Source organism: Daucus carota, chromosome 1, assembly GCF_001625215.2.
Source record: "Daucus carota subsp. sativus chromosome 1, DH1 v3.0, whole genome shotgun sequence".
Classification (NCBI taxonomy): domain Eukaryota; kingdom Viridiplantae; phylum Streptophyta; class Magnoliopsida; order Apiales; family Apiaceae; genus Daucus; species Daucus carota.
In genome coordinates this window covers 45387514-45400631 of record NC_030381.2, presented here as the reverse complement: position 1 = coordinate 45400631, position 13118 = coordinate 45387514, and the positions used below count along the sequence as shown (strand labels likewise).

General features: G+C 33.3%; 1 protein-coding gene across 1 annotated transcript; it reads right to left on the bottom strand.

Moving 5' to 3' along the window:
- Positions 1-1709: 1709 nt before the first annotated feature.
- LOC108216140 (IAA-amino acid hydrolase ILR1-like 6) lies at positions 1710-7441 on the bottom strand. The gene is made up of 5 exons (XM_017388858.2): positions 6825-7441; positions 3524-3649; positions 2956-3270; positions 2503-2631; positions 1710-2268 (listed from the first exon to the last, which is right to left on the bottom strand). Exons 1-5 carry the CDS (start codon positions 7323-7325, stop codon positions 1900-1902), a joined length of 1440 nt encoding a protein of 479 aa, XP_017244347.1. The 5' UTR covers positions 7326-7441; the 3' UTR covers positions 1710-1899.
- Positions 7442-13118: the final 5677 nt, after the last annotated feature.

Below are 13118 nucleotides of genomic sequence, written 5' to 3'. Positions count from 1 at the left end.
TTTTTCACCGGATTTTCGGTAAAAAACAGTTGTTGTTGGATCATTTCTTAAAAAATAATGTTAGATAAGAAGGAGAAAGTAGCAGTAAAACCTCCTTGATCATACTCCCTCTGTTTGGATATAATAGTCATTTAACTTTTTTGCACGTACTTTTAAGGGTTTTGACCGCACACATAAAATTATTATTTTCAAATATTTTTTTTTGTGAATAAAAATATTATATCCAAACCGTGGGAGTATGTTAAAAGTAAAATAGATTGTTAAGGAATTAATATATGGGTCAAAGTAACCTTGATCTGGTGCCCCGGAGCATTGAAATTGTTGCCACCTCAGTCTGAATGAAATTTGACTGATCCTAAATTGGTCTTAATTCTAAATTTTTGACGAATACTAGTGAAAAAAAATAAAAATCATTCTTATTTTTTTGCCTAATATTTGCCACTAACATTGGACGGTTCTGGTCCTCCAAGAAAAGCGGCCTAAAAAGAAAACAGAGTGTAACAACAGTGACGCAGGATTGTTGACACAGAAGTAGACATAGTTATAGATCGTTTGAAGTGTATTACAAATTGTGCGTTCAGAACAGGAACAATTCAAACGGTCACTTGAGTTAGCCACATTTTGTAACTTCGAAACATTTAATAACTAATATAATCGCGAGGAAAAACCACATAATTCTCACAGTGATGATGAAGTAACCAACTCCGATGATCATCCGAAATATGCAAATAACTTATGGCCAAGAGCCGGATACACCAGAAGGATCATAACTAGACTAAGCAAATTCAGTTGCACAAAAATAGTAATAGTGAGTTGATTATATAGAGCAGCACATTTTCATCCAAGTTTCAACTGATCAAACAATACTACTTGCGCCTTCAGCATAAACCCCTGCACTTGTATTCCTCAAATTCCTGTCTCTGGATTTTTTAGCCTTCCTCGAAGCAGCATCAACTAAACGATAGATGAGTAACAGAAGGGAAACAATAATCAATCCATACCATGTGCCTGCTGCAATGAAAAATGTCACATACGTTCTGTTGTATATATTTGGATCTGGGATGAGGGTTACAGCGGCTAATAGATAGGCCAGCGCCATTGACTGCACTGTTATCCACATTGCAGCCCTCATAACCCATATAAAGAATCTCCGTTTTGCAGATATGCCATTTACGAACAAGAAGATTATACTCAAAGAAGCAATGAAAGATATGGTGTCGAATATCCAGAATAGTTTACTCCTCATTGGATCGGTTGTGCAAGAATTGGAGTTCCCGGTTTCATGCTATGTTCAGTACTTAACTTGATGTCATCGGCGTCCATACCAATGACACCTCCAGGTGGGCTAATTGCTGCTTGATAAGCCATGGAAGCTATTACAGTTGCTGCCACCAGTAAAGAGTCGCCTTTGTTTTTAGCTTTCTTCTCCAAATTACCCCACCTTTTCAATTTCTCTAGTAACTCTACTCTTTTGTTACAGCACATTGCAAATTCAGAATTTCAAATTAAATCCTGATTCTCAAACGGACCATTAAGTTACTTAGATTACCAGAATTAAGTTTTAACTCAATTTCTAACATCCTAATATTAGCTAAATTCAACCTTTAAAGTTAAATTTCAGTATCAAGCATCTGCGAGTTTTTCCAATAATAATATATTATATTTATCAAATATTTTTCACTTCACTCTTTCCGGTCAAACAGAGCGTATGAAAAACATACTTGTGTACAACTAAATACTAATATATTAACATGCATCAGAACCTAACTACTCACTAGCCAAGGCCTTGTTACTTGCTACAACTTCAGAAGAAGAGTCAAGTAAGCAAGCCAGGTTTTCTTTTCGACCTGGTTAGAGAAACAAATATTGAAAGAAGAAGATGGATAGGGTGACAATTTATTATGAATGATACTCATTAAGATATCTTTCAATAATCGCAGCATGAGTTGCAGCACCTATGGGAAGAACATCTTCGTCGATCATGAAATGAGGTGAATGTCCTGTGTGCGTTGAACCCAACGTCTCGTTCATTATACCTATATAATAGAAGGCTGCAGGGACTACCTCAGAGTAGAAAGAGAAGTCTTCTGCTCCCATCATCGGTGGGACTACTCGAAAATTTGCAGGCCCAAGCAAATCAGAGGCAACTTTTCTGACGTGTTCATACATTTCATTGTCGTTGACTGTTGGCGGATATATTGTGCTTTGCTTCTTAAAGAAGTCCACTGTTGCAGAGCATCTGAAGACGTTTGCTTGGTTAACAATGACCTGTTACACATTAACAAGTTTATTTTGTTCATTATGTCGATACAGAGTGATGTGTTTTAGTTCTTGAAAGTTATCTTCCTAAGTTTCTTGACATATCTACTGATACACTTCCTCCGTTCTAAATCGGATGAATATTATCATAATTTCCCAATGCTAAGGGGGAATCAATTTTGAGTATCATATAGTTATAGAAAATGATAATCATGTAACATATTAAAAAAAATAAAAAATTACCTGCTCTATCCTTTCCATGAGCTGGTAGAAGCTAGTGTTAGAGAAAGCCCTTAAAGTGCCCTTAAGAACTACAGAATCAGCTATCATCCCGAGGTCGTCTCCGCCCATGAATGAAGCAACTGAGACCACCTGATAGAATCAAGTGTCTAAAATGTAATTACCAGAAATTTTCCATCACTTTACAATCATTTAGATTTCCATTGGTAGTTAACCCATCTTTAAAGTTCAGAGAATCAGTATACGCCCATAATTGACTGTCTATGTCTACTTTCTGAGTCAGCTAATTAGTACTTCCTCGGTTGTAACCGTACATCAAATTATTGTGTAACTTTTCATGTGTTTTTGAATTGATGCCCTGTCCCTAGCTCGTACGTAGTATTTGCAGAATCAATTATTTCATTCTGATTGTAGCATAAAGTGGGATATGCTAGATTTGAAACAAAAAAAATGTACCTGGGAATCCAATGGATTGGATTCACGAGAGACGATCCCTTGTAAACTAATGACAGCAGCAGACGCGGCCAAAATAGGATCAACAGAGTGGTGTGGGTTCCCTGCAGGGCCTTGTTTTCCAGTAATGACAGCTCTGAAAATTCCACAGCCAGCAAGCAAAGGACCCGGCCTTGAACCGATTACACCCGTTAAATGCTGATGTGATACATGAACTGCAAATATAGCCTCCACATCTTGAAGAGCCCCATCTTCAATCATTTTTTTCGCACCATTCCCTGCCTCCTCTGCTGGCTGAAATATCACAACTACTGTGCCCTACAAATTCATCACGAGGTCTCACAATATTCAGTAAAAATGTAAATGTGTTATGTAGATGGCATTCCTATTTATCTTGGTACAACTATGAGTCGAATCTGTTTACAAGTCAAGTGTTTATTAGGAATCATCAGAACTTTGATTATTATTATATCTGTAACGCACACAAATGTGACTAATTTAGTTAACTTCATCTAATAGAAGAGATAGCTAACATAAACACACATTATGTGATTTTATGTGTGATACAAACCTTCAAATGCTTCTCCCGGCTTTTTAGAATTTTAGCTGCCCCCAGGACCATTGCGACGTGAGCATCATGACCGCAAGCATGCATTTTTCCAGCAACTTTGCTCTTGTACTCCCATTCAACAGCCTCCTACAAACGTTGCAAATTGAAGAAGCAAATAATATCAAAAAAAAAAAATCAATGATATAATGCTACAACTTAATATTTCTTTACATCGCATTCTCATAACCACTTTTAGTTGAGCACCAAAATTCTCCCTGCAATCATAAATATTATAAGATTATTGTAGAACCTCAATAATACATTTTGTTCGAATACAATACGATGCTATAACCCTCCTCGCAATATCTTGAGATTTAAGGAGAATTTGTCACTTAATATGATATCAGAGCTCAAACTGGCGGGAGATACGAGTTTGACTCCCCGTCACAAACACCTTGTTTTAAGAGTATTGATCACTTAACAAATTCAATGAACAAATAACTTCTTGCTTTTAACAGAATAAAAATAATTGGGATTCTTTTACGAATGTCCCTAGAGTACTCATTTATCAAGATTTAACTGTACCTTTAACAGATTAGGAATAATCATAACTCTAACAAAAATTGCTAAATTTACTATGATAACTCACAAGTAAAATTGAAGTATTGCATATTTGTGAAACAAGTTACAGTTAGTGAAACAATGGTGGCTTACAAACTACACCATCCAAAAAATACTCATCCAAGATTCAACGACACTGTAAACAAAAATGGCCATGTGGGTCGTCTTCAAAAAGCAAGGTGGTCCTCTGCGACTGCAAGGTATATAAATGAGTGTAATGCTTGCATGTATATAATTGTGACTTAATATAATGTGGTCCAGTTAAGAGTTTTCTGAATGTATATCCGTTTTCCTTACAAGCTCAGTTAGGACTTAAGATTTGGGATATTGACATTTTTTTTCATGTAAATATTCACTGCAGAACCCTAACTAGATCGGGACTAAAGCCCGCATGGCCAATAAAAATCTGGATTTTTCCGTGTGTATATTGAAAATTCTCAATATAAAATCCAAATGAACTCGTATTTTATCTAAACTTTTTATTAAATAAATCGAAATCACAAAATAGAATACATATGATTCTCATGAGTTCTCATCCCTCCCCCTCCCAATACTATGAAATTTTTAAAAAAACCGTTAGAACACATAAAATACAAATACCGCAGATATAAATTTATTAACTGCATCGACAATTGATTAGTCGGCAGCACCGACTGAGGTGAACGAATGATAAGCATACTCGCGAGTGACACTTAATGTTCCTAAGCACCATACGCTACTCATCCAAAAACTCGACGACTGTCAAACGTTGTTGAATCTTCGAGATGGAAGGTGGTCCTAGTGCAAATAAATGCGAGTAAAACGTTAGACGACGGAAGGCAGTTAGATTGGTTGGTCTGTTACGCTATAAAACGAACACGGTTCTTATAATACAATGGTCCACTTGAATATTTCCCATCTTAATCTACTTTACCAAGTTCATTCATATATTGTGTATCACATGTTTACATCTATTTTCAGCCTCCCAACTACTCTCTTTCGCATCATATTATCTCTAATAAATGGTCCTCCGAGTTTTACGCTAATTTCTCAAACTAATGTATCAACTACTACTAGTTACGCAATTGCAGTTCTGATATGGGAGTATCGCCTTTTGCAGTTCTGCCGATTCCATATATTTGATTAATTAATAATTTATAACAAATTAATATATTAGTTAAAGATTTTTGATCTCAATATAACATCAATGATACTCACTCCGTCCTCCTCAATTGTTTACACTTTACATTGGAGGGGGACACGGAAACCAAGACAATGTATGAAAAATGAGTAAAATTAGATGAAAAGTGGGTAAAGTAGTGGGACTTAGGCCATCTCCAGCGGTTGTGATCCAAAAATCCAAATTTGGATCACCAACTGATCCAAATTTGGAAAGTAGTGGGTGTAATAGTAGTTTTTGTTGTTAAATATGAGATAGTAGAGGAAGATAATGGGTGTAATGATGGGAAAAACTTACTATTTATAGTAACATAAAGAAATGAGAGGGACATCCCAAAATAATAACGATAAAGAAATGAGAGGGAGAGAGAGTACACATATATACTCCATTTTCCCTAGCTTAGGAACGGGGCTTGACACCCATCCATTTTGGGCAACGGAGTATCGACACGAATTTTAATGTTTTTACAAATTATAAAACTATGTTTAGATATTCACCTTAAAATATGTACAGTATTGAATAATGCAAAAAGGTGATAAATAAATAATCGAGATGGAGACCGAGTTATTAAATAAAAATAACAAATAGAGTAATATCCACGTCACTATAAGCACAAACTTTAGATTACTACCAGTACTTCTGAGCAGTTGTACAAGCTTTTCACTTTCACGCACGTGTTTAATACTTGGTGCATTATTGGTCAACAAGTCCAATACGGACAGCATCTATCATAATATAATACTGTACTCTTTAACAAAACTTTAAATACGTGCACTGCATGAAAATAAAATATCTAAACATTATAAAAATAATATTTATTTAATAATATCACGTCATTATCAAGTACTCCCAATATCGCGTCATTATCAAGTACTCTCTCTGTCCCTCTCATTTCTTTACGGTTACTATTTTTGGATCTCCCTCTCATTTCTTTACGTTTTTATAAATAGTAAGTTTTTTCAATCATTACACCCACTATCTTCCCCTACTATTTCATATTTAACAATAAAAACTATTATTACACCCGCTACTTTCCTGCACTATTTCAAATTTATTATTAAATATTGATAGATCCCACCATTTTACCCACTTTTAATCTAATTTTACTCATTTTTTATACATTGTTTTGGTGTCCGTGTCCCCCTCCAATGTAAACAATTGAGGGGGACGGAGGGAGTACTGTGAAAGACTTGTCACGACTCACGGGTATTCACCGTTTTCTAGTCATAAATCTCGCAGGTAAATAATTATTAGATTAACCTAAGTATATTTGTTACTTAAATATATATAACAACAAAAATATATAAAAAAAATATAATACATATCATTTTATATTCCTTTATCTACCCAATTTTATATCTCTAATAACCTTTTCCGGTGTACTCACACATCTCACATGCATGTGTATATTTTTAACCGATATTCGTCCTTCGTAACATAGGAATATAAGAAAATTTCCTTATTCATGTCTACTAAAATTAACCATGGACTTCACTGAAATTTGAACTCTCGAATCGAAGCGGAATAAGTATAATGAAAAACCTGGATGGGGAGAGCGTCCATATCAGCTCGAAGCGCCACGTAAGGAGGCGCGCCAGTCCCAATAGTGGCACGAATCCCGGTAATAGCCAGAGGAAATCGGAAGCCGATTCCGAGTTTCACCAGCTCGTCTCTCACGAGTTGACTCGTTTGATGCTCCTCGAAAGCGAGCTCCGGGTTCTCATGTATCTGTCTCCTGATCTTCGTTATCCACTCTACGAACTCCGGTTTTTTCGCCATCTCCATCACTTGTTTCGAGCACTCCGGGCTCCATGTCTCGCAGTCCGAGTTGATCTTCGGGGGCGGTATTATCGGGACACACGAAATAGTCGCGGAGAGATTCTTGTCGGGCTTGGAGAAGGCTGAGGACTCTATGTAGGAGAGGTCGTGATCGGATTTAAAGGTGGTGGAGGATGAGACTAGGAGGAGAGAGGTGAGTATGTGGAGTGTGGTGGTGAGGAGAGATTGGGAGAGATTGGGAGAGATGGGGGAGATGAAATTCATTTCTGTGCGGAGTGAGAGAGAAGAGAAAGTGGAGAAAGGAGGGAGGGAAAGGAGAGAGTATTGATGGAGAAATGATGTTTGTGGGGACGCTGGAGGGAAAAAAGAATGAGTTGATGGATATAAAACGTGGGGGAATTCTGGTTGGAGCAAAGAGAAGTGACAAACGACATTATGACAATGGGATGGTTTGGACAAGTTTAGAAAAAATAAATTTTTGTTTAATGTAAATAAATGGAGAAGTGAATAAGCTAATAAATTGTTTGGAAAAAAATAAAAATTTTGAGAGAGAATTTAGCATTCTTAACTTTTTAAAAGTACTTCTACTTCTTTACACCAACGGGTCAAAAAAAACAGAAACCGGAAGCAGGAGTCGATTCTCTAAAACAAAATGGCCCAATTATCAAATCCACAAAATTATGGATGCCCTTTAATTTGGATGTAAAATTTGAATTTAAAGTCAAATTAAAATGATTTCCTGAAATTATAATAGTTTTATTTTACATTTATCATTTAGTATTATTTTTAGTTTTCATAAGATCATTATGATATTTTCTTATAACAGTGAGGGGGTACATTGAAAATTAATTGCGTGCAGGGCAGAATAAGGGCTCGTTTGGTTAGCTGCCGTCATAGACTTTATCGATTTTCACCGCTCAAAAGTTCCGAATTAGTTTATTTATGTTGATTTGTACTCGTTTTCTCAATAATAATCACTATCGGATCTGTTCCAAGATTTTAGATCTGTTCGATTTTAAAGATTTTGATTTGGTGATAAATCAATTGATATGAGTCAGTGAGGAGTTAAGCAATTGCGATTCAATCTTAGCCATAACAGTGATTACATATATTTATATTCGATAAGGTAGGGATCGTGTGAATTGATCCCACGACAATGGTATGAGTTCGAAATCTTTTGTTTTAGTGGTTTTAAATATATTTGTCTTATATGTCATTCGTAATTGGTTATATATTTATTTTTTGATTTTTATGATTCGTTTTATAACTAGATTTATAAGACTTGTTGTTTCTTTGATTTTATTATTGTGCTCCTTTCGAGAGAGAGCCATAGTTGATGGTTTTTTGATCGTGTATTACGATTTTTTTTGTCGTTTATTAACAATTATATCATTTTTGATGACTTTGTTTCCTGTGTCTGGCATAATCATTTGTGTTTGATTCTTTCTTTCTTTCCCCTTTTTTTTTCTCTCCCTCTTTAATATCTTCCTTTCCGCGGATTTTTGTCTTTCATCCGGATTTTCTTTCCAATCATTAAAGTTTTGTTGGCTAAATTTTCGGGGCCATCTCTGCATGACCTTTCGTTAGTCGGTAGTCTTTTTTAAATGAAAGTTTTCATTTCTTCTTAGTTCCGCGGATTTTGTTTTCCATTCGAGTGTTTTTTTTTTACATCAAAATTTTATCTATTTTTCTAGGGTTTCTCGACATGTCCTTTGGTTAGATAAAAAAATTTTAGGTAGGAAAGAAACTCTCTGATTCCTTCGATATTATATTTCAATACAATTCAATGACGTGAGTCTTATGACAAAAAAAAAGGCTCTTTTGGTTTAACTTAAAAAAATGTTTTATTATTTTAAATATATATATAAAAAGAATAAGTGATCAGTTAATTTGATCTATAAGTCATTAAATATTTCTGAATAACTTAATAAGTCAATTGAGTGTTTGATAATTTATATTAATAAATTAAAATAATTTATTAAAATATAAGAAACTTTTTGTAAATAAATTTATTACACATTTTAATTTAATAATTTCATATAAATTGTAAATCAATTAAAACGTCCAAAAAGAAACTAGCACTTCTGACTTTCAACTTGTGGCTTCAGAAAATCAAAAAAAAAAATAATTCTGCTTATTTTGTCAAACAGCGCGTAAGGAGCACAAATAATTTAAAGTGCTAAAATAAGCATTTATTTGATTTGCCAAGCATGCCTAATTATAGGCACATCTAGATATCATTAAGTTAAGTCGGTCTAAAATCATCTTCAACCTATATGGCTAAGAATTATGCAATTCTTATGTTATATTAGTATTAGAATTCCATCATCATAAAATATATATCGATTCATTGAAATTTATATTTCATAATCATCTCTCCTTTTTGAGTATGAAAATATCATACTTATAGATTTAATAAAAGAATATTATAACAGAAAATTTTCGACCAAATACCAGGAACAAAATCCTGTAAGTCTAAATGTAAAGACAACCCTATCTGTTACATAGGGATGATAACTCAACAATAGAACAGGACAAGTAAATAACACTACGCCTGCACCGGAATCGGAAGATACGAAGACAAAGGTTGAAGAAGTCATCTACAGTCTTGAAGGAATAAGTTCACTGGAAGAAGTTCATTAATATGTTCATGCCTCAGTGAAGAATAAAGATTGAAGTATTCAAGATTGTGGAAGCAATGAAGATGTTGTCCAAGTACTCGAAAGATTTCAGTGCAACCCCTGAAGCAAGATATTTTTATATATCTTGGTTGGTTATTTATAATCAACAAACTGAAGCATAAACTAACCCGGAACCGACTGATCAATGTTTGCTGACAAAGACGGTACAATGTTTAACTTCAGTGTTAGTCGCTTGTGAACCAGACCAGTGCACTAAGCGTCAGCACGTACGGAGCTTTGCAAGTATTTATCGATCGAAGAATTGATCCAGTCATATCATGTCAAGCCAAGCCAAGCCAAATGCCTAGCCTCTGCAAGCTATGCCAAAGTGACCTATCTTTTATATGTGTGCACTTATATATTTGTATATGTACAAATATATTTATATATATGTATATATGTATATTTAATTAAATATAATATATATAATATATATGTATATATGTTTTTAAACATATGTATATGTATATTTATATGTATGTATATTTAAATAAATATATATGTATATAATATATGTATTTATATTTTACATAAGCAATTATATAATTAAGTGTATATATATATTATATTATGTGCATAAATATATGTATATTTAGAGATAGTTATATATATCTTTATATATATATTTATATTTATATTTACACATAGTTATATGTATATTATATATATTTAAATATATGAGAATATATTTAAATATATGTGTATATATATGTTACTATATGTTTATATAAATATTATATATATGTATATATTTATATATACTTTTCTTTATATATATTTATGTTTATATTTATATTTATAAATAACTATATATATCTCTATATATATTTATATATATATTTACATTTGTATTTACATATAATTATATATTATATATATTTAAATATATGAGAATATATTTAAATATATGTACATATATTATTATATGTTCATATAAATAATATATATATGTGTGTATATATTTATATATACTTTTATTTATTAATATAATAACAACATAATATATTATATTATATATATTATGCATGCATGTGATGATGTCAGGTGTCAAGGGCACCCTAGGGTTTGCATGTGTCCATGGAGCTTTCACTCTCTTTAAGCTCCTGCGTACACTGAAGCCATGCAACGTCCCTGAAGGAGAGACAACAGGGGAATTGATCACTGTATAGCGCAAGTTCAACATGATGGATTTGTTTCTAAGTGGTTACACTCTGAGAGGACCAACTGTATGTGGCGCAAGGTTTGACTGGCGCCATGTTTGACCCTCCTAGGTCATGGCGCAAGTTGCTTGGATTTTTCTAAGTCCCTTACTCATCCACTGTGGAAGAACAACAATGAAGAAGCGCAACATTTGACCCGGTCAAATGTTGCGCCTCTACTCATCTCCCTTGGGCCAACCATTACAACTTGGAATTCTTCCAAGAACACCTCACAGGGACACACTGTACTGGCGCCAACTTTGACCATGGCGCCAAGTTTGACCACAGTAGCATATGTATACATTTGGGGCGCAACTTTCATATATATATATATGTATATGAAAGTGGCGCCACCTCTTTGTACATTCTGGAGTTAGATTTATTTTTATAAATCGAATCCGTCCAGGACGAACTCAAGTCGTCCAGGACGAACTCGTTAACTAGGGTTAGTTAAGTGAGAAGCCTATAAATACATGAGATGTGGGTTCATAATTTGTAACACTCTCCACCACCTTTATGGTGGAATGGCTTTGTGCCTTGCACACTACTACACACAAATAAACTCTAGCTTAGTTTTGTATTATATATATATTTAGAAGCTAGGGTTTGTGAGTGTAAGTAGTAGTAGCCATTGTAGCCAACCTTCGGGTTTGGATTTATAGCACCTTCGAGGTATTTATCAATATACAGATATACCTTGGAAAATATTGTGTGTTGGTTTAATATTTTCATATCCTCAGAAACCAACCCTATAAATATCCGGAACACGAAACCCATTACAGGACTGCAATTTATTTATCCGCAAGATTCGAAAGAATTTTAAATTGTAGTGAGTATCGTATTCAACCCCCCCTTCTACGATACTTTGGACCTAACAATTGGCATCAGAGCGCAGGTTGATTGATATACAAATCAGGATCCTTATCGTACGGAAAATCAAGAACCTAGCTTTTGATATTTGATTAGGGGAAATGTTCTTCCGGTTTGTGTTGCTGAATTTGTCCGTAGGCCTAAGCAAGGATTATCCGTCGGATACTGAACTTTGGACTGAGACTTATAAATTTATACTTTAAATTTTAATAAGTTTATTTTATAAATTTGACTTAATTTATTTTAAACTTATTAATTGAGTTTATTATGAATTAATTAAATTTATATTATAAACTTAATTAAATTTACTTTATAAACTTTACCAAATTCATTTAATAAATTTGTTTAAATTTATTTTAGACTTGTAAAGTTTACTCTTAGACTTTATTAAGTTTATCATAAATTTTATAAATTTAGTATTTAAATTTGTATAGTTTATGATTTAAATTTAAGTTAAAATCTAGAATATAAATTTAAGAGGATTTAACTGATTATGGATATAAGTTCAAGTTCAAGGGTTCAATTTCGTTTGTTCTGGAAGCTATGATTTAATTGGAGACGAGACACTTAAATATTTTCAAAAATTAAATTTATCTAATAAATTTTAATATATTTACTAAATGAATTTGAAATAAATTTGTTCTAAACTTATTCAGTTTATTATGAATTTATTTGAATTTATTTTTTAAATATAATTAAATTTACTTTATAGATTTAACTAAGTTTATTTTATACTTTATTTTATTTCATCTTTTAAAACTTATTTTTAAATTTATTTTCTTTATAATTTAAACTTAGTTTAAATAATCAAGTGTCCCGTAACCTTTTTAATTATTCTACTCCAAAACAAATCAAATTGACATTTAGTTGAGACAGATCAGGCTGACAGATTACAAGACAAACATCGGACTTTCAAATACCAGATTCTCAGAACCGGTAATGGAAGTACATTGATGACCCAATCCAATTGATTTCTCAAAGGATTATTAGAAGCAGTTTTCTATGTTCGACAAAGCTGATTGTGATTCGAAGAAGATTCTATTGAAGACTAATTTGGTACTACTAAAAGTGGATTTTGAAGAAGGTACTTCAGGCCTTGATTTGAGTAATTACTCCGACTTGATTATCAGATCACCAGATCAGGATGGGAATTTGCTACATCTACAATGAAGCATCTTTCCAGGGCTCGGAATGTCAACTTTGAATGGCACCACTAGTAGTACGAAAAGAGAAGTTTTTGCAGAAGAATCTTCAAGGGATTTCAATCTAACTCAGTGATTCAGGGATATACAATCACTCAGTGAATT

Bases quoted from the DNA above. Each gene is read 5' to 3' on its own strand.
- LOC108216140 (XM_017388858.2), bottom strand. From the start codon at position 7,325: ATGAATTTCATCTCCCCCATCTCTCCCAATCTCTCCCAATCTCTCCTC. The intron at 2,632-2,955 runs GTACATTTTTTT...TGATTCTATCAG, and splicing joins CCAATCCATTGGATTCCCAG to GTGGTCTCAGTTGCTTCATT. The intron at 2,269-2,502 runs GTAATTTTTTAT...AATGTGTAACAG, and splicing joins TCATGGAAAGGATAGAGCAG to GTCATTGTTAACCAAGCAAA.